The sequence below is a fragment of the Mobula birostris genome, chromosome 4, assembly GCF_030028105.1.
Source record: "Mobula birostris isolate sMobBir1 chromosome 4, sMobBir1.hap1, whole genome shotgun sequence".
Classification (NCBI taxonomy): Eukaryota; Metazoa; Chordata; class Chondrichthyes; order Myliobatiformes; family Myliobatidae; genus Mobula; species Mobula birostris.
Genome location: NC_092373.1, coordinates 10,217,512 through 10,242,538, shown reverse-complemented (window position 1 = coordinate 10,242,538; position 25,027 = coordinate 10,217,512). Strand labels below are relative to the sequence as shown.

The following is a 25,027-nucleotide window of genomic DNA, read 5'->3' as shown; positions in this document are numbered from 1 at the left end:
CATGTCGTTCCTCCAATAGCTCGTATGCTTTTCTTTTAATTAGCAGCGTCAGTCATCATGAAATAGGCAGGAGATGTCACTAGTTCCTGGCTGAAATCTAAGGCGGTCGATGTTTCGTACTTAACACCTCAGCAGTATCTGTACAGAGGCATAAGCAGCCGACAGTAGAAGGTGCACAATCCGCTGGCTGACATGTGAAAAGAGGTGAAAGGGAAGATGGGTAGTTGGGGAGAGGAGATGGCGTTGGAGTTGATAGATTCCGTGGGACACTGAGATGTGTCCTCAACACCATGCAGGTTTTTTTTCCGATCCCAGATACCCAGCCATGCTGCACCCGGATGGGATCATTTTATCATTCATTGATAAATTTATTCAGTGTCAAAGATGAAATGCCAGATTAAGCCAGTTTCTCAACGGAGATTACATTCGTGTTTCGCCGTCCGGATTTCGCAATCAGACAACCAGTATAATGTTCCCTAGTTGGAAATGGCTAATACTACAGGACATAAGTTTAATGTCGGAGGGGAATAAGTTGAAAACAGTTAAGTTGGTAAGTTACTTTATAGAGAGAGTCATGTAATGCTCTGCTAGGGGTTGGGGCGGGGGTAGTTACGTTATATGCGCTTATGAGTTCTTAGATATGCACATGAATGTGCAGAAAATTTAGGAAATAAGGAACTTGTGTTCGCAGAGGAGATTAATTTACTAAGCCATTAATTAAGCAGTGCAATAACTGTTCTATGAACTATGTTGAACTCTTCTGCGTTCTATGTGTATTTACAATTAATTGGTATCACACAATTCGAATACAATTCAGAAATAATGACGAAAATTACTTCAAGATACCAAGTACATTTATCATAATGAGTCTTGCTGAAGGGCCATGAAACGTCGACTATGCATACTTGTCCAGAGATGCTGGCTGACCTCATGATTTCCTCCAGCATTTGATATGTGTTACGCAGTGTTTACAGTATCTGTAGCATTTCTTGTGTTTCTATTCCTTGTTGCGGGCTGACCAACACATTGAATTGCCATATTTTGTGTACATAAGATCTCTCGTCGGCGATAATAGAACATAGCACACCTCGTGGAATTTTTCGGTCATTCTCTGTCAATAAACTGACTATTACATGACGACCAGGGAAATTGTCATCACCTGAACAATCTGTGTCCTGTTGTACAGACACCTTGAACCTGAACACTTTATATTCTCATTTTACATTAATTCCACAGTTTTTGGTTTGCAAACTTCCGACTGGCGCAAACAATGATATTTGCAATTGAAGAAATAAACCAGAATGAGAATCTCCTCCCGGAGATCACACTCGGGTATCAGATCCACGATGACTGTTCATCCCCCACGATCGCCTCGAAAGCAGCGCTCGCTTTGATCAATGGAGAAGAAGCAATTGAATACCCTGAATGCAGAGGTTCTTCTAACGTCGCTGCCATTGTTGGATGCGAAGTGTCTACGAATTCTATCGTAACCGCTAGGACACTAGTTTCCTTCGGGATTCCGCTGGTAATGTCACAGCTATTCAATTGTAATTGTACCATAGCGGTACCATTTCCCTATTAGCACCAATACAAACATACAACACACATAAAAGCTGCTGGTGAACGCAGCAGGCCAGGCAGCATCTCTAGGAAGAGGGACAGTCGACGTTTCGGGACGACGAAGGCTCCTGACGAAGGGTCTTGGCCCGAAACGTCGACTGTACCTCTTCCGAGAGATGCTGCCTGGCCTGCTGCGTTCACCAACAACTTTTATGTGTGTAGCTTGAAATTCAAGCGTCTGCAGATTTCCTCGTGTTTGCAATACAAGCATACGCCCGGTTGTCCACATAATGCCAATGTCCCTCCGCTCTCTGTTTCTTCGCGGACCCATCTAGGAGATTATTAGGCGCCTCTATCGTATTCACACGCCTCGCCACACCATGTATCATATTCCAAGCAACGAAAACTGTGAGGGGAGAAGTGCCCCAGACACGTCCTTTGCTCTGTTCTATCTCTTATCTCTCTCCTCAAATGTCTAGAGCAGTGTATGAGACATCTTAACACCGCTAACAAAAGAAAAATCACGGGCAGCGTACTCCCCCCCCCCCCCACCATCTCTCCATCTCTCTCTCTCCCTGTCTCTCTCTCTCTCTCTCTCTCTCTCGTAATCTTATAAATTTAAACCATGTCTCCCTTCATCCGTCGGCTTTCCAGGGAAAATTACCCAAGTTTGTACAAATTGCACCACATGCTCTCTAATCCAGATAGCAACCCCGTAATCCTCGCTGGACCAATTTCAAAGCCACTACATTCTTCCTATAATTAAGCGACCAAAATTCTAAACAGTAATAATTAAATCGCTTATGCAAAGTTCTAAATTATGCCAGTAACATACTGTATATTCTTCATGTGGTATGCTTAATATTACAGTTGTATACAATCATAGAATTATTTATAAACGTTTTACTTGCAGTAAAATTCATCTATTTGCCTCCTTCTCAACAGGTTAGCTACTACTCCACATGCTCTTGTCTCAGCGATAAGAGAGAATACCCTACGTTTTTTAGAACTATTCCAAGCGACCAATACCAATCCAAAATTCTCGCTGAACTGGTGTGGACATTTGGATGGACTTGGATTGGAACTATTAGAAGCAACACCGATTATGGTAATTTCGGAATGGAAGGATTTATGGAACATATAGAAAAAATGGGGGTGTGCATTGCCTACTCTGAGTCATTTTACAGGACCGACCCGCCAGAGAAAATCAGAAAAATTGTCCAGGTGACTAAACAGGCGTCCACTAAATTAGTAGTGGCTTTTGCTAACGTTGGTGATATGCGAATTCTATTGAACGAAATTTTGCGTCAAAATGTAACTGGTATACAGTGGATTGGAAGTGAGGCATGGGTGACAGCAGATCTTCTCCTCCCTGAAGAACGCGTAACTTATCTCGCAGGAGCAATCGGACCGGCAACCAGAAGGACAGAGATAAATGATCTGAGAGGTTATCTGCATAACGTACATCCTTCTAACTTCCCTGGCAATATTTTGGTGATGGAGTTCTGGGAAACTTTATTCACCTGCTCTTTTACTCGAGACAACGGGACAAGCCCGGGGAACTCTTCAAGTCGATTGCGGAAATGCACAGGAAAGGAGCAGATGGAATGGATAGAAAATGCCTACCTTCCGGCAATAATGGACGGGAGTTCATACCACGTGTATACTGCGGTCTACTCCATCGCTCACGCGCTCCACAGTCTATTAACTTGTGTGGAAGGATACGGTCCGTTCATGAATAACACATGTGCACATATTGCAAATTTCGAGCCACGGCAGGTAGGCATGTAATTACTTTTCTCAAGCATTCGAATCATTAAGAAGGCCAACAGATGTGAGTACATTTTGAAATATATCTTGCGTTCCATTTTAATTTTCCTGTATTCAACCATTGGCCACAGTATTTTCGCAAAAAAGTGCCTTTTTGATGGTGAAACGTCTGTTCTCATAAAACGTTTTCCAATGTTTTTTTATGCCAATTTATTATTCAATTGGAATTTAACGATTAATGTACAAATATGTTATCTTCCCTAATAACAGTGTGATTCAGGCATAGAACGTTTACAAAGTGTATTGACCGTTGGATGAATGTTGGCAAGGTCACTAGCAAAACTCTCCTGATTTTCGTATTGGAGATACCTGTGGACATTGTCACTTTCCTTATTAGGTAACGTTGAGAGGGCAGCTTCCAACGAACTGTACAGAGGACAGGGCTACTAATAGAAGGGTTGTGAGTGCTGGTAAAAATTTTCTGAGGTGTATATATTTCAATGCTAGGAGTATTGCGGGGAAGGCGGATGAGTCGAGGGCGTGGATTGACACGTGAAATTGTGACGTTGTAGAAATTAGTGAAACTTGGCTACAGGAGGGGCAGGACTGGCAGCTTAATATTCCAGGGTTCCGATGTTTCAGATGTGATCGAGGCAGAGGAATGAAAGGTGGGGGAGTGGCATTGCTTGTTAGGGAAAATATTACAGCAGTGCTCAGGCAGGACAGATTAGAGGGCTTGTCTACTGAGTCCTTGTGGGTGGAGCTGAGAAACAGGAAAGGTATGGCCACATTCGTAGGATTGTATTACAGACCACCCAATAGTCAAAGAGAATTGGAAGTGCAAATCTGCAGAGAGATAGCAGGCAACTGCAGGAAACATAAAGTTGTGGTGGTAGGGGATTTTAATTTTCCATATATTGATTGGGTCTCCCATACTGTTAGGGGACTAAATGGTTTAGAGTTTGTAAAATGTGTTCAGGAAAGTTTTCTAAATCAATATATAAAGGGACCAACTAGAGGGGATGCAATATTGGATCTCCTGTTAGGAAACGAGTTAGGACAAGTGACAGAAGTCTGTGTAGGGTAGAACTTTGGTTCCAGTGATCATAACACCATTGGTTTCAAGTTGATCATGGACAAGGATAGATCTGGTCCTAGGGTTGAGGTTCTTAACTGGAAGAAGGCCAAATTTGAAGAAATGAGAAAGGATCTAAAAAGCGTGGATTGGGACAGGTTGCTCTCTGGCAAGGATGTGATCGGTAGGTGGGAAGCCTTCAAAGCAGAAATTTTGAGAGTGCAGAATTTGTATGTTCCTGTCAGGATTAAAGGCAAGGTGAATAGGAATAAGGAACCTTGGTTCTCAAGGGATATTGCAACTCTGATAAAGAAGAAGAGGGAGTTGTATGACGTGTATAGGAAGCAGGGAGCAAATAAAGTGCTTGAGGAGAATAAGAAGTGCAAGAAAATACTTAAGAAAGAAATCAAGAAGGCTAAAAGAAGGCATGAGTTTGCCTTGGCAGTCAAAGTGAAGGATAATCCAAAGAGCTTTTACAGGTATATTAAGAGCAAAAGGATTGTAAGGGATAAAATTGGTCCCCTTGAAGATCAGAGTGGTCGGCTATGTGCGGAACCAAAGGAAATGGGGGAGACCTTAAATAGGTTTTTTGCGTCTGTATTTACTAAGGAAACTGGCATGAAGTCTATGGAATTAAGGGAAACAAGTAGTGAGATCATGGAAACTGTACAGGTCGAAAAAGATGAGGTCCTTGCTGTCTTGAGGAAAATTAAAGTGGATAAATCCCCGGGACCTGACAGGGTGTTCCCTCGGACCTTGAAGGAGACTAGTGTTGAAATTGCAGGGGCCCTGGCAGAAATATTTAAAATGTCGCTGTCTACAGGTGAGGTGCCGGAGGATTGGAGAGTGGCTCACGTTGTTCCGTTGTTTAAAAAAGGATCGAAAAGTAATCTGGGAAATTATAGGCCAGTAAATTTAACGTCGGTAGTAGGTAAGTTATTGGAGGGAGTACTAAGAGACAGAATCTACAAGCATTTAGATAGACAGGGACTTATTAGGGAGAGTCCACATGGCTTTGTGCGTGGTAGGTCATGTTTGACCAATCTGTTGGAGTTTTTCGAGGAGGTTACCAGGAAAGTGGATGAAGGGAAGGCAGTGGATATTGTCTACATGGACTTCAGTAAGGCTTTTGACAAGGTCCCGCATGGGAGGTTAGTTAGGAAAATTCAGTCGGTAGGTATACATGGAGAGGTGTTAAATTGGATTAGACATTGGCTCGATGGACGAAGCCAGGGAGTGGTGGTAGAGAATTGCTTCTCTGAGTGGAGGCCTGTGAGTAGTGGTGTGCCACATGGATCAGTGCTGGGTCCATTGTGATTTGTCATCTATATCGATGATCTGGATGATAATGTGGTAAATTGGATCAGCAAGTTTGCTAATGATACAAAGGTTGGAGGTGTAGTAGACAGTGAGGAAGGTTTTCAGAGCCTGCAGAGGGACTTGGACCAGCTGGAAAAATGGGCTAAAAAATGGCAGATGGCGTTTAATACTGACAAGTGTGAGGTATTGCACGTTGGAAGGACAAAACAAGGTAGAACATACAGGGTTAATGGTAAGGCACTGAGGAGTTCAGTGGAACAGAGGGATCTGGGAATACGGATACAAAATTCCCTAAAAGTGGCGTCACGGGTAGATAGGGTCGTAAAGAGAGCTTTTGGTACATTGGCCTTTATTAATCAAAGTATTGAGAATAAGAGCTGGAATGTTATGATGAGGTTGTATAAGGCATTGGTGAGGCCGAATCTGGAGTATTGTGTTCAGTTTTGGTCACCAAATTACAGGAAGGATATAAATAAGGTTGAAAGAGCGCAGAGAAGGTTTACAAGGATGTTGCCGTGACTTGAGAAACTCAGTTACAGAGAAAGGTTGAATAGGTTGGGACTTTATTACCTGGAGCGTAGAAGAATGAGGGGAGATTTGATAGAGGTATATAAAATTATGATGTGTATAGATAGAGTGAATGCAAGCAGGCTTTTTCCACTGAGGCAAGGGGAGAAAAAAACCAGAGGACATGGGTTTAGGGTGATGGGGGAAAAGTTTAAAGGGAACATTGGCGGGGGACTTCTTCACACAGAGAGTGGTGGGAGTATGTAATGAGCTGCCAGACGAGGTGGTAAATGCGGGTTCTTTTTTAACATTTAAGAATAAATTGGACAGATACATGGATGGGAGGTGTATGGAGGGATATGGTCCTTGTGCAGGTCAGTGGGACTTGGCAGAAAATGGTTCGGCACAGCCAAGAAGGGTCAAAAGGCCTGTTTCTGTGCTGTACTTTCAGGGTTTCTATGTCTGCATCCCTTTGGTTTCTCAGTGACGTACAGTCCTGGAGTACGAGTTTGAAACTCTATTTTAGATCCAGAACACACATTTTCTTATTCAGTGATTACATCTGGGCATCACCGACAACTATATTATTCCTTAAAAATAGCCACCCTCCGACGGCAATTTCAAATATATGTACCATCTTTATGTTGCACTTGTCATCGTGCACATTTGAATTATTTACGTTTACAGCAAATTTGATTGTTTGTATTTATGTCGACGGTATCCACACACTGATTAAAGAGGAGCCTCAGGTTTTTTGTTCCCTACCCTTCCCTCACCAGTTACTGCACTACCTCCGCACTGTCAATTTCACAGCCAAAACTGGAGACACAGTATATTTTGATGAAAATGGAGACCCGGTTCCAAGATACGAAATCGTGAACTTACAAGCGATAATCAAGGGTGGCGTTGACATTGTAAACGTCGGATATTATGACGGCTCCGCAAAGCCAGGGCAGGAACTATTAATGAATGTCGGAGATATCATGTGGAGCACGACCGAAAATACGGTATGGCCTTCTTTTAATATTCGCTTGGAATGGAAAATGGCTGCATATGTGTGTAGTAGGTGTGTAGTAGTAGTTAATAGTGTTGATCTTATGTCACTACATTAGTCGTCCCCACATTGGTAAGGGTTCACGTACTGTGCAATCAGGTTTGTAAATAGAGTTCAGTTGAGTGTTATACATGCTGTCGTGCTGGTGTGCTCTGCATTATCCATCCATATTGAATGCAACAATGTGTCAGAACTGGTTTATCGTCAATGAACTGTTGATATAGACCAAATGAGATCCACAACAAGAAAGAATTTACGTTAAGGCTGTTCCTGTTCGCATAGAATATCCGGAGACTTTTCAACCAAAACTGCCTATGCGACTTCGATAACTAGAGGCCTCACCTGAGATAGGCCGAAGCTGCTAGGAAACGCCGTTGAAAGACAGCTGAAAGTGGAGAAATTGTAATACACCCTGGACCTCTAGCCTAGGGAATTGCAGAGAGACACAGACACAGCAGAGAATTCAAAGAAGTCAGTCAAAGTGTCTGGGAGGAAAAGGAAGACTTTAATATTCCAAATAAATAAAATAATAAATAAACAAACAGCAAAATGGAGCAAAGACGTGGAGTATCTATACTAACATAGCTAATAAAGCCCACAGAGACAGTTAATTTCTCTAAATTTCTCTAAATCTCTAAATCTCAGACACTTCGAGAGAATTAGGTTTGCAAGCAGTCTCATTCAGACTTTAGAAGAGGCTCAGGTAATCACACTGATATCCGTGGAGGACATGAAGGAAACAGCTGATTTATATCATGATTGGATTAGGACTAACAGATGCTCAGAAGGAGTACAACACAATGCAGGATAATTTCAGATAATATTTCAAAGGAAATAAGAGGTAATATCTGACCGGGTAAAACTGAACTCCAGTAAACATGAGCTAGGTTGTCAGACCACTGTCCATATGCATATCTGAGAGATGAGATTATTAGAGACACGACTGTTGATAAGCGACAAGAAACCAAATTGTCAGACAGACTTCAGCTGCAGGCTAAGCTCACAATAGAGAAAGCTATTTTTATGGTCAGGCAGAGTGAGAATGTTCGTTAGCAAAATCCAGAAGTCTGGCACAAAATCGATGGTGTGGTAAAGCTGGAAACTGTACAAAAAGAAGCGTATAAATAAGGTGCAGTTAGAAAGACAACAAAAAGAGGTGACATTAGAGCTGAGCTCAACAAACAGACAAGCAAAACAAAGAACCAATAAAATATCCAACTACAGAAGATGCGGCAAGTTGGCATTCCAATGCACTTTGTTTAATGCTCTGTTCAGCAAACAAAGTGAAATACCTCCAATGCAATACAACTAATCAACATAAAGTCCAGGGCCACTCAGATACAATTCTTAAGGAGCTCAAAGAAAACCTTGGTTCAGACAGCGGGGTTTTACCTCGGGCTCTAAGTTCAAATGAGGCAGTGATGTTCAAACTGAACACTAGGGAATATGCCACAGCCAGCTAGGAATGTCAGTTCTTAAATCTGCCGAAGAAAGCAAACATTACGCGAAAGACAACAAACAAAATTATCATGTGAACAGGGCAACATAAGCTCTGTAGGAAAGGAATTTTTACTATTTCCAGAAGTAAAAATGCAGAACAGTTATAAGAGGATCTCTGTGTTGCCCTGAATCTCTTCTCACCACTACTGGGATGACATGCCATCGAGAAGCTGAACCTCAGAACAACGTTATATTCAGCAAACCATGCTGAGTGCATTGGAAGTAGCCAGCGTTGTTCACAGGCCTGAGTTTGCAAAATGTGTGCAGGATAGTTTTTGGAGCAATACATTGAGGTACCAACTAGAGAAGAAGCAGTGTTGGATCTCCTGTTAGGGAATGGCATAGGTCAGGTGATGGAGGTATGTGTTGGGGAGAACTTCGGGTCCAGTGACAACAATGCCAGTAGTTTCAATATAATTATGGATAAGGATAGGTCTGCACCCGGGGTTGAGATTTTTGATTGGAGAAAGGCTAACTTTGAGGAAATGCAGAATAATTTAGAAGGAGTGTATTGTGACAATTTGTTTTATACGAAGGATATAATAGAGAAATGGAGGTCATTTAAAGGTAAAATTTTGAGGGTACAGAATGTTTATATTCCTGTTAGGTTGGAAGGAAAGGTTAAAAGTCTGAGAGAGCCACGATTTTCAAGGGATATTGGAAACTTGTTTCGGAAAAAGAGTGATATCTACAACAAATATAGGCAGCATGGAGTAAATGAGATGCTCTAGGAATATAAAGAATGTAAAATGAATCTTAAGAAAGAAATTAGAAAAGCTAAAAGAAGATACGACGTTGCTTTGGCAAGTAAGGTGAAAATAAATCCAAAGGGTTTCTACAGTTATAATAATAGCAAAAGGATAGTGAGGGATAAAACTCATCCCTTAGAGAATCAGAGTGGACAGCTATGCGTGGACCAAATGAGATGGGGGAGATTTTGAACCATTTCTTTTCTTCGGTATTCACTAAGGGGAAGGATATTGAATTGTGTAAGGTAAGAGAAACAGGTAGGGAAGTTATGGAAACTATGATGATTAAAGAAAAGGAAGTACTGACGCTTTTAAGGAATATAAAACTGGATAACTCTCCGGGTCCTGACAGGATATTCCTTAGGACCTTGAGGGAAGTTAGTGTAGAAATAGTAGGGGCTCTGACAGAAATATCTCAAATGTAATTAGAAACGAGGATGGTGCCGGAGGATTGGCGTATTGTTCATGTTGTTCTATTTTCTAAAAAGGGTTCTAAGCGTAAACCTAGCAATTATTGGCCTGTGAGTTTGACGTCAATGATAGGTAAATTGATGTAAAGTATTCTTAGAGATGGTATACATAATTATCTGGATGGACAGGGTCTGATTAGGAGCAGTCACTATGGATCTGTGAGTGGAAGGTCCTGTTTGACAAATCTTAATAAATTTTTGAAGATGTTACTAAGAAAGTTGACGAGGGTAAAGCGGTGGATGCTGTCTATATGGACTTCAGTAGGGCCTTTGATAACGTTCCACATGGAAGGTTAGTTAGGAAGGTTCAGTCGTTAGGTATTAATATTGGAGTAGTAAAATGGATTCAGTAGTGGCTGAATGGGAGACCCAGAGAGTAGTGGTGGATAACTGTTCGTCAGATTGGAGGCCGGTAACTAGTGGTGTGCCTCAGGGATCTGTACTGGGTCCTCTGTTGTTTGTCATATACACTAATGATCTGGATGATGGAGTGTTAAATCGGATTAGAAAATATACAGATGATACTAAGATGGGTGGCGTTGTGGATAATTAAGTAGGTTTCCAAAGCTTGCAGAGAGATTTAGGCCAGTTAGAAGAGTGGGCTGAAAGATGGCAGATGGAGTTTAATGCTGGTAAATGTGAGGTGCTACATTCCGGTAGGACTAAACACAATAGGACATACATGGTAAATGTTAGGGCATTGAAGAATGAAGTTGAACAGGGGGATCCAGGAATAATGGTGCATAGTTCCCTGAAGGTGGAATCTCATGTGGATAGGGAGGTGAAGAAAGTTTTTGGTATGCTAGCCTTTATAAATCTGTGCATTGAGTATAGGAGTTGGGATGTAATGTTAAAATTCCACAAGGCCTTGGTAAGGCCAAATTTGGAGTATTCTTTACAGTTCTGGTCACCGAATTATAGGAAAGATGTCAACAAAGTAGAGAGAATACAGAGAAGATTTACAAGAATGTTACCTGGGTTTCAGCACCTAAGTTACAGGGAAAGGTTGAACAAGTTGGGTTTTTATGCTTTGGAGCGTTGAAGGTTGAGGGGGACTTAATAGAGGTATTTAAAATTATGAAGGGGATAGATAGAGTTGACGTGGACAGGCTTTTTCCATTAAGAGTGGGGGAGATTCAAACAAGAAGACATGAGTTGAGAGTTAGGGGGCAAATGTTTAGGGGTAACATGAGGGGGAACTTGTTTACTCAGAGAGCGGTAGCTGTGTGGGACGAGTTTCCAGCAGAAGTGGTAAAGGCAGGTTCGATATTGTCATTTTAAGTATAATGGGATAGCTATATGGACAGGAAAGGAATGGACGGTTATGGGCTGAGTGCAGATTTGTGGGACTGGGTGACAGTAACTGTTCGGTACGGAGTAGAAGGACCGAGATGTTCTGCTTCCGTGCTGTAATTGTTGTATGGTTATATGGTTATAAAGTGAGTCGCTTATCCATCCGAGGCCAGGAGTGACATCCTACTCTCTGACCACAGCGAGACATATACCAGCTCTATTGATGATAAAGGCAATGCTGAACCTGAGAGAATAGAGGCACTTGACATCATAGCTAGAGTGAATGAACGAACTGACTGGTCTGTAGCAGTATTCCTGCTCCCAAGCGAGATGGCAGAGTGATGATCTGTATTGATCCAACCAAAGCGAATAATGAACTGACGCGAGATAAGTATATTCTGCCCTCTGTTGAGAACACATTGGGTATGCTGATTGGAGCAACGTTGTTCATCAAAATACATCCAAACTCAGAGCTCTGGCAAATCAGTTTAAATCCTGAGTCACAGACGCTCATTGCCTTTATCACACCATATGAAAGCTCTGTCTTCAAGGGCCTACTTTGGCAATATAATCAGTCCCTGGCTCTTTCAGATGAGATGAATCAAATTTTGAAGGGGCGGTAAGGAGTAGTCCGCCGCATTGCTGATAAACTCATCTTCGGAGGCTCAGTTGAAGAATATGACAAAAGAGTGAAAACTGCCTTGTGAAATCTGAAACAGTCTGAGTTCAGCATGAATAAAATGAAATGTAAATTTGCAGAGTTGGAGGGGAAGTTCTGAGGCCACCAACTGTCCTCAAAAGGAGTGTCACCAGATTCAGAAAACTGGCCAGTGTTAGGAACATGGAACAACCTACGAATGTAACAGATATCGAAGTGTCTTTCAAAGCCAGGTGGGAAAGTTAATTCCAGATTTGGCGGAGGAAACAGAGCCAATTGGTGACCTCCCCTCTCGGAGAAACGTCTGTACCTGAAACACATTACAGGAGATGTAATTCTCATCACTGAAAGCAGAGCGTATCTCTCCGCTAACACTGGCGTTTCTAGAGTCAAACAATGCAACAATGCTGTCTGCAGACGCCTCTTCCTTTCGCCTCCGCGGTGTATTCGGGCAATACTGTAGCTGTGTATAGAAACCAATTGCATGTTCAGCAAGTGCACTGATACAGACGAAACAGCATTACGCCCAAATTGAAATGAAGACGCTGACACTCGTGTGGGTTTGTGAAGGCTTCAGCTGTTACTTGATGAAGTAAGTTCCTACTTCCAATGGAGTACTAGCCACTAGCCAGGGTCCTGTACTCGAAACACTTCGATGACTGAAGTTCGAAAGGTAGATCACGAACTCAGACCTATTGGCTGGAAAGAAACACACTCACCTATTTGCTGTTAAAGGGCCCCAGACTCTCAATTCCTGCTTCAATGGAAGTCAAAATAATTTGTCAAGGAAAATGTCGCCAGCAATCAAGTAGTCTGTGTGGTGGTCTGATCTGACCATACAACTGGAAGATTATGTAGAGTAATGTGAAACATGCAGAAAACTGCAAAAAGACATGCTGAACCTCCCTACCATGACTTTCCATGGCAACTTGCGGGCTCACACACTTTGAGCGGAAAAGGGAAATCTCACTGTGGAATGTCGAGATGTCTAAGCTGTCTTCTACATCCTCAGCAGCAGTATACAGCACCTGAAAGCTGTGTGCACTCACTGTGGAATATCAGGCACACGCGTCAAAAAAATGGCCGACAATGCCGCCGCTCAGAATTTATATTTAGTATGAGTTCAAACAGCAGAGTCCAGTTGCTGGTTAAAGAAGAGATTAACGCAATAGAAAGGAAGGACATAAGCCGGGAAGATGTGGAATCGATATGGGTAGAGCTGCGTAACACTAAGGGGCAGAAGACGCTGATGGGAGTTGTGTACAGGCCACCTAACAGTAGAAGTAAGATCGGAGATGGTATTAAACAGGAAATTAGAAATGTGTGCAATAAAGGAACAGCAGTTTTAACGGGTGACTTCAATCTACATGTAGATTGGGTGAACCAAATTGGTAAAGGTGCTGAGGAAGAGGATTTCTTGGAATGTATGCGGGATGGTTTTTTGAACCAACATGTCGAGGAACCAACTAGAGAGCAGGCTATTCTGGACTGGGTTTTGAGCAATGAGGAAGGGTTAATTAGCAATCTTGTCGTGAGAGGCCCCTTGGGCAAGAGTGACGATAATATGGTGGAATTCTTCATTAAGATGGAGAGTGATATAGTTAATTCAGAAACAAAGGTTCTGAACTTAAAGAGGGGTAACTTTGAAGGATATGAGACGTGAATTAGCTAAGATAGACTGACAAATGACACTTAAAGGATTGACGGTGGATATGCAATGGCAAGCATTTAAAGGTTGCATGGATGAGCTACAACAATTGTTCATCCCAGTTTGGCAAAAGAATAAATCAAGGAAGGTAGTGCACCCGTGGCTGACAAGAGAAATTAGGGATAGTATCAATTCCAAAGAAGAAGCATACAAATTAGCCAGAGAAAGTGGCTCACCTGAGGACTGGGAGGAATTCAGAGTTCAGCAGAGGAGGACAAAGGGCTTAATTAGGAAGGGGAAAAAAGATTATGAGAGAAAACTGGCAGGGAACATATAAACTGACTGTAAAAGCTTTTATACATATGTAAAAAGGAAAAGACTGGTAAAGACAAATGTAGGTCCCCTACAGACAGAAACAGGTGAATTGATTATGGGGAGCAAGGACATGGCAGACCAATTGAATAATTACTTTGGTTCTGTCTTCACTAAGGAGGACATAAATAATCTTCCAGAAATAGTAGGGGACAGAGGGTCCAGTGAGATGGAGGAACTGAGCGAGATACATGTTAGTAGGGAAGTGGTGTTAGGTAAATTGAAGGGATTGAAGGCAGATAAATCCCCAGGGCCAGATGGTCTGCATCCTAGAGTGCTTAAGGAAGTAGCCCAAGAAATAGTGGATGCATTAGTGATAATTTTTCAAAACTCGTTAGATTCTGGACTAGTTCCTGAGGATTGGAGGGTGGCTAATGTAACCCCACTTTTTAAAAAAGGAGGGAGAGAGAAACTGGGGAATTATAGACCGGTTAGCCTAACGTCGGTGGTGGGGAAACTGCTGGAGTCAGTTATCAAAGATGTGATAACAGCACATTTGGAAAGCGGTGAAATCATCGGACAAAGTCAGCATGGATTTGTGAAAGGAAAATCATGTCTGACGAATCTCATAGAATTTTTTGAGGATGTAACTAGTAGAGTGGATAGGGGAGAACCAGTGGATGTGGTATATTTGGATTTTCAAAAGGCTTTTGACAAGGTCCCACACAGGAGATTAGTGTGCAAACTTAAAGCACACGGTATTGGGGGTAAGGTATTAATGTGGATGGAGAATTGGTTAGCAGACAGGAAGCAAAGAGTGGGAATAAACGGGACCTTTTCAGAATGGCAGGCGGTGACTAATGGGGTACTGCAAGGCTCAGTGCTGGGACCCCAGTTGTTTACAATATATATTATTGACTTGGATGAGGGAATTATTTGCAGCATCTCCAAGTTTGCGGATGACACGAAGCTGGGTGGCAGTGTTAGCTGTGAGGAGGATGCTAAGAGGATGCAGAGAGACTTGGATAGGTTGGGTGAGTGGGCAAATTCATGGCAGATGCATTTTAATGTGGATAAATGTGAAGTTATCCACTTTGGTGGCAAAAATAGGAAAACAGATAATTATCTGAATGGTGGCCGATTAGGAAAAGGGGAGGTGCAATGAGACCTGGGTGTCATTATACACCAGTCATTGAAAGTGGGCATGCAGCTACAGCAGGCGGTGAAAAAGGCGAATGGTCTGCTGGCATTTATAGCGAGAGGATTCGAGTACAGGAGCAGGGAGGTACTACTGCAGTTGTACAAGGCCTTGGTGAGACCACACCTGGAGTATTGTGTGCAGTTTTGGTCCCCTAATCTTAGGAAAGACATCCTTGCCATAGAGGGAGTACAAAGAAGGTTCACCAGATTGATTCCTGGGATGGCAGGACTTTCATATGAAGAAAGACTGGATAAACTGGGCTTGTACTCCTTGAAATTTAGAAGATTGAGGGGGGATCTGATTGAAACGTATAAAATCCTAAAGGGATTGGACAGGCTAGATGCAGGAAGATTGTTCCCGATGTTGGGGAAGTCCAGAACAAGGGGCCACAGTTTGAGGATAAAGGGGAAGCCTTTTAGGACCGAGAGTAGGAAAAACATCTTCACACAGAGAGTGGTGAATCTGTGGAATTCTCTGCCATAGGAAACAGTTGAGGCCAGTTCATTGGCTATATTTAAAAGGGAGTTAGATATGGCCCTTGTGGCTACGGGGATCAGGGGGTATGGAGGGAAGGCTGGGGCGGGGTTCTGAGTTGGATGATCAGCCGTGATCATAATAAATGGCGGTGCAGACTCGAAGGGCCAAATGGCCTACTCCTGCACCTATTTTCTATGTTTCTATGTTTCTAAATGTTGTCAGTGTGCCGGAGGCTGAGGACAAGCCTGTCCAATTTTCCTTACCTTCTCCAACATTACTTTCTGTATTTAGACAAAGTGAGAAGTGTTGAAACAAAACAGCGTTAGAAACTGAAGAGCATGCATGACCACAGATGAAGAACAAATTCTTTGTGTGCCCTCAGAAGTGGTAAAGCTGTTTGGGTGTAGGAAGAACTCAGTAAAGGAATAATATGCGGGAAGATCATTTGTGATTAGAATATCACAAGGTGAATTTAGGTGGAGTAGACGTGTACTCGGGCTCCTTTAAAGACCATGAAAGGAAGAGAAAGATATAGAGTGGCCTGATCTTCATGATAATGATCACTTTCCAGAGGTGGCCGCACCTGTTGAAGAATATCGATTGGTTTCAACTCTTCCCAGAACCTATACAAATCGGGATGATTATCTGTCCGATCCAGGAATATACTATATGAATGAATACTGTAGCTCAGGGGCAATGACTAAAGAGACAGAATAATCCTCGCTTTGCCGGGCTGGCACCTAATCTACTCTCTGACCTACGTTGGACTTCGTGTTTTCAGAGAGTTCCAATGTTGAAAGCATTTCTTGAAATGAGACTAATTTTTTTAAAGGAATTGGTGAAAAGGAGGAAAATTGGTAGCTAATAGTGTTATTCCAATAACAATAAGTTAGCCATTCCCCGATGGGAGAAGTTCACATACTGTATAGGCAGGGTTGTCAATAATAATTGGTTGAGAATGCTGCACGCTGGGGTCAGGGTGTACTCTGCACTATCCCCCAATATCGAATGCAACATTGTGGAACAGATATTGCTGATAATTCACATACTTAATTTGTAATGGACATTCTGGACAATTCTGTCTGTTCTCTTGGAGTTTAGACGAAGGAGGGATGACCTTATTCAGATATATAGGTCCGAAAAGTAGATGGTGAGGTCGATTGAGCGGTTGGAGACTATCAAATAAAGGAAAACAACTCCGAAGTAAGACGGTCAACAGTTCAAGCTGAGATGCATAGACAGTTAGTTTCTGAGATGTTCGTGATTCTCCGGGATTCTTGGCCCGAGGGTGGAGAAAGGAACTTAATTAAATATCTTTAAGAGAGAATCAGATGGATATTCGAAAACAATGGAGGGTGAAGGGGAACTGGCACAAAAAGGGAGATAAGGCCATCGTCGATTGGACATGCTCTGACTAAGTAGTCGGACAAGCCACACCTATCTTTGTCCATAATTATTTTGAAACTAAGGGCATTATGACCACTAGATGAAAAGTGTTCCACTGCAGATACCTGTTCCATTCCCCGTCTCATTCCCTAATACAAGATCTAGAATCGCATTCGTTCCAGTTGCGAACTCCATGTACTGATGAAAGAAACTTTCCTGAATACAGTTGACAAACTCTTTCCCATCCAGTACTTTTACAGTATGGGAGTTATAGTCAATACACTTAAAGTTAAAATCAACTACTATCGCAAAATTCTGTTTCTGGAAAGAGTCAACGAACTCTCTAAATTTTAGCTCTTCTAAATCCCGTAGATTATTGGGGCGTCGACAATATAACTTTGTTAATGTGGTCATCCCTTTCTTATTCCCCAGTTTCATCCAAATAGCTTCAGTTATCATGGTCGGATACGAGAAGTCCGCATTCCGGTTCACGGTCCAGTCCATCGATCCATATTCCAGGATTTCCGGTTTTCCCTAGTCCTGTTGTGTGCCTTAATTGAGGCACATATATTCTGATTTTGGCCTGGCTACATAAATAGCTCCTTGGTTCAGCTTCAGTTGCTGGACTGTTCCCTTCCTTTCCCTTCACCTTCTGCTTGAAGCCTTGCCTTGCCTGAAAACGCTGCCTAAACCCTTGCCTGCAACCTCGCCTGTGTCCTTGTCTGTATCGCTATCAAGTTCTACCTCTGCAGCAAGACCGGAGCCTTGTTGTTCCTAGATAAACATAGAACATAGAAGATAGAATAGTACAGCACATTACAGGCGCTTCGGCCCACAGTGTTGTGCCGACCATCAAACTCTGCCTCCCATATAACCCCCAACTTAAGTTCCTTCATAAACCTGTCTAGTAGTCTCTTGAACTTCACTAGTGTATCTGCCTCCACCACTGACTCAGGCAGTGCATTCCACGCATCAACCACTCTCTGAGTAAAAAACCTTCCTCTAATATCCCCCTTGAACTTCCCACCCCTTACCTTAAAGCCATGTCCTCTTTTATTGACCAGTGGTGCCCTGGGGACGAGGAGCCGGCTGTCCACTCTATCAATTCTTCTAATTATCTTGTACACCTCTCTCATGTCTCCTCTCATCCTCCTTCTCTCCAAAGAGTAAAGCCCTAGCTCTCTGATCATAATGCGTACTCTCTAAACCAGGCAGCATCCGGGGAAATCTCCTCTGTACCCTTTCCAATGCTTCCTCGTCCTTCCTACAGTGAGGCGACCAGAACTGCTGACAGTACTCCAAGTGTTGTCTAACCAGAGTTTTATAGAGCTGCATCATTGCATCGCTCCTCTTAAACTCTATCCCTCGACTTATGAAAGTCAACACCCGATAAGCTTTCTTAACTACCCTACCTACATGTGAGGCAACTTTGGACTGCATCCAGTCACGTCACTATCTCTAGTCTCTAGTCATGTCGTGTTCCGAGTACTTCAGTGTCTGTTTCTTGCATTGGGTTCGCTTCCAGTGCCCCCCTTATGACATCAGTAGACAAGGTCTCTTGTCAGTCCTTTCTAAGCACTAACCTATGTTTGCTGGGACGTGTAACGTCATCCTTACCTCTTTAACACCTCCCGATCGTTCACGATAAAACAACGGAAACCTAGATTACTGAACTGCTCATCCTACAAACAAATTTTACTATTGGCTACAATGTCATGTTCCCATGTACAGATCCATACTCTATGGTCAGCGCATGACCTACAAAACTCATTGCATTGAAATATACACAACGCACAACATTAGTCCCACCGTGCTCAAACTTCTGATTTCACACTTGGCATGTAGGCTTAACCACATAGATACAAACGACCACTTTGCTATCTGCACTAGCCCGCTGATCTCCATCATATTACAAATCGAGCTTAAACTACCCCAGTGCAGCACCAGCAAATCTTGCCTCATGGATATTAGTCCTCTTCCATTACAGGTGAAAACTGTACCTATTGTACAGGTCCCAAATTCCCTGGAAGAAAATCCAATGATCCAAAAATATGAAGGAATCCTTCCTGCAGTAACTTCCATCGATACGTGTTAAAAACTGCATAATCTTTCCACTTCTAGTCCTATCAGTGCGTGGAACCGTTGGTAATCCTGACATAATAAATATGGAGGTCCCGGCATTTAACTTAGCACCTAACTCCCTGAATCAGTTTCCAGGACTTCCACATCCTTCTTACCTATATTAATGGTACCGACGTTGACCATGACCTCTGAAAGTTCACCCTCCCACCTAAGAATTCTGGCACTAGAGAGGCAACATACCATCCGGAAATCTCACTCTGGTCCACATAGTTTACTGTCTGTGCTTTTATGCGCACTCTTGCGTGGGTGTTAATTGAGCTGTAACCATTTATTCTTCCTTATTGATGTACTTCGAGTCAACTATTCCTGATTTCGAACTCTCGAAATCATCTTCTTTGCCTGCGCCAAAACAACCCTGCTTCTCCAATTCTGTCAAACAGCCATTTTAGCCACCGCCGTTAGTTGCTCCATATCCGTCAAAAATAATATTGCCCAGAATCTACTTATTTGAAGGTTCACTAGACATTTATTTTCCTTTTACCTCTCAAGCTCCTTTTCAAGCCTTTTTTTAAAAATAGTTAGCATGATTAATGGGCTTATTTACACATGTAATAGATAGCATCAAGATGTTTTCTGTTGCTTCAGATCCCGCGAGCAATTTGTTCAGAACCCTGTCTTCCTGGAACAAGAAAGGTAAGCCGGAAAGGACAGCCGATATGTTGTTTTGACTGTGCAGACTGCGCCGATGGTGAGATCAGCAACACCACTGGTAAGTGTTGAGAAAAATAGCATTGTCTCCCATTTCTGCAATACCACCTTCCACACAATTTCATATCCAATGATTATGTTTCCAGATTCCACAGATTGCATCACGTGTCCTTGGGAACACTGGTCCAATCAGGCAAAAACCCAATGTGTTCTGAAGACGGTTGAGTTTCTTTCCTTTACAGATGTTCTGGGATTTGTATTAGTGACGCTTGCTCTAGTGGGAGTGTGTTTTACATTGACCACCGCTGCCATTTTCTACCGGTATCGAGAAACACCCATAGTTAAAACGAACAACTCGGAACTCAGTTTCCTGCTTCTCTTCGCCCTCCTGCTTTGCTTTATTTCCTCGCTCGCCTTCATTGGAGAACCATCCGGCTGGTCTTGCATGTTGCGTCGGACAGCATTCGGAGTTGTGTTCGTTCTCTGCATTTCCTGCATCTTGGGCAAAACCATCCTTGTCGTGGCTGCCTTTAAAGCAACTCTCCCCAACAGCAGCGTGATGAACTGGTTCGGACCCGGGCAGCAACGACTGGGCGTCTTTATGCTTACAATTTTGCAAGGTTCAGTTTGCGTCATCTGGCTCAGAGTGTCACCTCCCTACCCACTGAAAAACATGAGTTATTACAGAGACATGATTATTCTGGAATGTGACGTGGGTTCATTGACCGCCTTTTACTTAGTGTCCGCCTACATTGCACTGTTGTCCATTGTTTGTTTAGTGCTTGCTTTTCTTGCCCGGAAACTACCGGACAGTTTCAACGACGCCAAGTACATCACCTTCAGCATGCTGATCTTTTGCGCTGTTTGGATAACTTTTATTCCAGCTTACGTAAGCTCTCCAGGGAAGTACACCGTAGCTACAGAAGTATTCGCCATCTGGGCATCGAGCTTCGGCCTGCTCGTCTGCATATTCGCACCGAAATGTTACATTATCTTATTGAAACCAGAGTATAATACAAAGAAATACATGATGGCGAAAGGGACGTCACTTTAATTGCCAGCGTCTGTTTGTACTTTTGTCACATCCGTGTGTGTAATCATCGTTCATTAAATGTAGTTTTCAATCCTTTTGATGCGATCCAAATTCAATGATAGACCATAATAACATATGATATAGAAGCAGAAGTAGGCCATTCGGCCCATCGTGTCTGCACCGGCATTTAGTCATGGGCTGATCCTATTCTTCAAGCCACCCCGTTCTCCGCCTTTCCCCCATACCCTTTGATGCATTGGCTGATCAAGAACCTATACCTCTCTGCCTTAGATAAGATGATGAGAGGCATTGATAGTGTGGATAGTCAGAGGCTTTTTCCCAGGGCTGAAATAGCTATCACGAGAGGGCACAATTTTAAAATGCTTGGAAGTAGGTACAGAGGAGATATCAGGGGTATTTTTTTTTTTACGCAGAGAGTGGTGAGTGCCTGGAATGGGCAAACGGCGATGGTGGTGGAAGCGGAAACAATAGGGTCTTTTAAGAGATATCTGGATAGCTACATGGAGTTTAGAAAACTAGAGGGCTATGGGTACCGTAGGTTATTTCTAAAGTAAGTCCAGGTTAAGTACAGTATTGTGGGCCGAAATGCCTGTACTGAGCTGTAGTTTTTTCTATGGCACCATGTTTCTAAGTGCACCCAGTGACTTGGCCTCCACAGGCGCTCCAGGCAACAAATTCCACAGATTTACCACCCTCTGACTAAAGTAATTTCACCGCATCTCTGTTATAATTCGACGTGCTTCAAGTTTTGAAGTCATGCCTTCTTGTCCTCGACTCCCCTACCATGGGAAATAACTTTGCAATATCTAATTGTATGCTCTCTCTTTTGCTTTTACTTTGGCTTTCACTTCACTTGTCAGCCACGGTAATGTCTTTCCTTCGAAGATTTCTTCTTATTTGGAATATATCTGTTTTGCACTTCCCTCATGTTTCGCAGAAAAGTCCAGCCATTGGTGTTCTGCTGTCCTCCTGCTCGTGTCTCTTTACAGTCAGCCTTGGCCAGTTCCCCTCTCATGCCACTGTAATTTTCTTTATTTCACTGAAATACTGACACATTCGAATTTAGTTTCCCTTTCTCAGATTTGAAAGTGAAATCGATCATATTGTAACACACATCAAAGTTGCTGGTGAACGCAGCAGGCCAGGCAGCATCTCTAGGAAGAGGTGCAGTCGACGTTTCAGGCCGAGACCCTTCGTCAGGACTAACTGAAGGAATAGTGAGTAAGAGATTTGAAAGTTGGAGGGAGAGGGGGAGATCCAAAAGGTTCCTTAACCTTGAGCTCTCTGATCACCTCTGGAGCATTGCACATCAAATGGAGCACAGCCGAACACCTAGTGGTCTCAACAGAAATCTTTTCTGAAAAGCCATCCCTTAGACATTCTACAAATTCTCTCCTTGAGGTCCAGTATTGACCTGGTTTTCCCAATCTACTTACTTGTGTAAATCCTCAGCGGTTATCATGATATTGCTCTTCTGACACGCCTTTTCTATATCTTACTAATTTGAAATGCACATCCCCGCTGATGTTTGGAGGCCTGTATACAAATGTCATCAGGGTGCTTTTACACTTGCCATTTCTTAATAACCTCTAGAGACTCTACACCTTCTGATCCTATGTCATCCCTTTCTAACAATTTAATATTATTTCCGATACACAGAGCCAAACCACCATCTCTGCCTATTAACCTATCTTTCTGATACCGCGGATATCCTTGGACGTTCAGCTCCCAATGGGAACCATCCTTTAGCCAATTTTCAGAGTTGGTCACAACGTCATACTTGCCAATCTGCAGCTGAATTTTAGTTTCTTTTTCAATGTTTTATTAGTTTCATAAAAATAAATGTAACATGGTAATGGTACAAAGTTATTGGGAATACATTGTTATAATTAGCATAAGCGATTATAAAGCCAGTTGACACTTAAATGATAAAACTCCCAATCATATAGGATACTAATGAATTTCAAGGTCGTCCATTTTATTTCATATGCTGCGTGCAATCAAATATAGCATTTTCAGTCCTCTATTTGTTGCTTTCCGTTTTAGTTGCACCACGCCTCTATTGCCCTATAACTCAGCCCACTACCTATGATTATGCCTCATCTCCTGCCTGTCCTTTCTATCATCTCTGTTGCATGCTATCTTTGATTTATTTCCGTTTTTCCCTTCCTCAGCACTCTCATTCCGCTTCCCATTACCTTGACAAATTAGTTTACACCCTCCCGAACAGCTCGTTCAAACCTGCTGCCGTGATATTGGATCCATTTCGGTACAGCTGTAACCCGTTCTATTTGTATACGTCGTACCTCTCCCAGAAGAGGCCTCAATGATCCAGGAACCCGAAGCCCTGACCCCTACAACAGACTCTCAGACGCTCATTAATATGCCTGATCATGCTATTTTTGAACTTGTTACCACATGGCACAGGCAGCAATCCGGAAATTACTACCCTGGTTCCAAGATAACTAACGTGATCCTAAGATTACTACCGTGCAATGTTTTAAGTGTTTAAATCAAATGTTTCGATTGCTGGAAGGTTTAAATGCGAATGCGATCAATTAATAACGTGATGTCCTGTTTACAGTATATTTGTGGTTAATCCATGATTAAATGTTACTAGTCGGAACTTCTCCTCTGCCAGTACCTATCGCAAATTCCCTTAAAGAGCTTACCATCTGTCAGTCAATCTGATTGGAACTTGGGGGATTTCAAAGATTGCACCGTCTTTATCCAATGTTATTGGTCAATCAAGTAAACCGTTGCTCATGGTAGACATTTTTCATAGGTTACCCTCGCCGAAGTTTTGGAAATAGGTTTCCAATGCATTCTGTCTCCGATGTACTCAGTAGCTACTTCGTTAGTTTGGCAAATAAACTAGTAGAGTCTGGTCAATAAACTAGTCTACTGCCACTTTAGCTCTTCACTCTATTTTAGAACTTTTAGAGTATAAGACCATAAAATATAGGAAAAGAGCTGTGCCTTCGACCAATGGATCATGGCTGATCATGGCTGATGTATTTCTTTGTCCGTTCGTTAAGTGTGGTTATTTGAGCTACTGTCATTTTCCCGACAGCTGGAACCAGTCTGGCTATTTTCGCACACAGAACTGCCACTCACTGGATCTTTTTCTACAGCATTTTCTGTAAACTCCTAAACCTGTTGTGCGTGAAAATTCTAGCAGAAAAAAATTTTTTCACATATTCGAAGCACCCGATCTGGAACCAGCAAATCCACAGTCAAAGATACAAAGATCATATTTCTTCCCCCTACAGATATTTGGTTAAATCAGCAAACAACCCCTTGACCATCTCTGCATGTTTTATGCATTGAGCTTCTGGCACATGATGGCTGGTTAGATATTTATATTAACTAGCAGGTATATAGGTGTCCCTAGTAAAGTGGGTACTGAGTGTATATGTGATGGTTTATTTCCAAAGAGTGCATTTGAATAAAGTAGTTCAATAATAGCGCCATCAACTCCGAGAACAATACTTGCCATTTTGCTGTAGCAATCAGAAAACTGAACAGTCGCAATGCCCTGTTAGTCTAAATTCTAGAATGTTCAACGAGATGGATTTGGAGCCTAAGTGAGATAGATTCATATAGGTTCCTGTGGAGAGCAAATGTGATCTCAATATTTGATTACGAAGCAAAGAAAACGTAAAGAACTACCAATCTATGAAGCGTTTTTATCATATTGCTTGGAGGGCAGCTATCACGTGATGGAGACCTGTTTCGTCTTGTAGGAAGGAGGTTTTCCACTGATTTGGGCAACATCATCTTTGGACCGAGAGTGCGAGGGGTGAGCAGCGGGAGAAAGAGAGAATTTCAAGCTGCCACCAGTTATGTAGAAGGAATGTAAGAAATTTCTTTTGCTTTAGATCTGCCTATTTCGAAAAATTCAGTACATTTCCCTCTTGATGTATGGTCAGCAATTGTGCAAGGAAACAGTAGTAACTCTGTTAGAACTTTAACATTTATTCCAGCAAGTTCAATCGACCTGCAGCTGAACCATAGCACTCCAAACCCCGCTCTCCAATACCCTATACGTGTGCATAACGAAATATCTCTTAAATGCTGAAATTGCAACCGCATCGACCACTTCCGCTGTTCCGCCCTCTCGCTGCCCTGAGAATGAAGATGGTCCCTCATATTCCCCTTAAATATTTCATCATTTACTCCTAAACTATGAACTCTAGCTCT

The 25,027-nt window shown here is 42.5% G+C and overlaps 1 protein-coding gene across 1 annotated transcript; it reads left to right on the top strand.

Annotated features, from left to right (window-relative positions):
• Positions 1-1,255: 1,255 nt before the first annotated feature.
• Positions 1,256-20,824, top strand: LOC140196158 (extracellular calcium-sensing receptor-like). The gene is made up of 5 exons (XM_072254903.1): positions 1,256-1,525; positions 2,506-3,339; positions 7,012-7,239; positions 19,708-19,831; positions 19,917-20,824. Exons 1-5 carry the CDS (start codon positions 1,271-1,273, stop codon positions 20,822-20,824), a joined length of 2,349 nt encoding a protein of 782 aa, XP_072111004.1. The 5' UTR covers positions 1,256-1,270.
• The last annotated feature ends 4,203 nt before the right edge of the window (positions 20,825-25,027 follow it).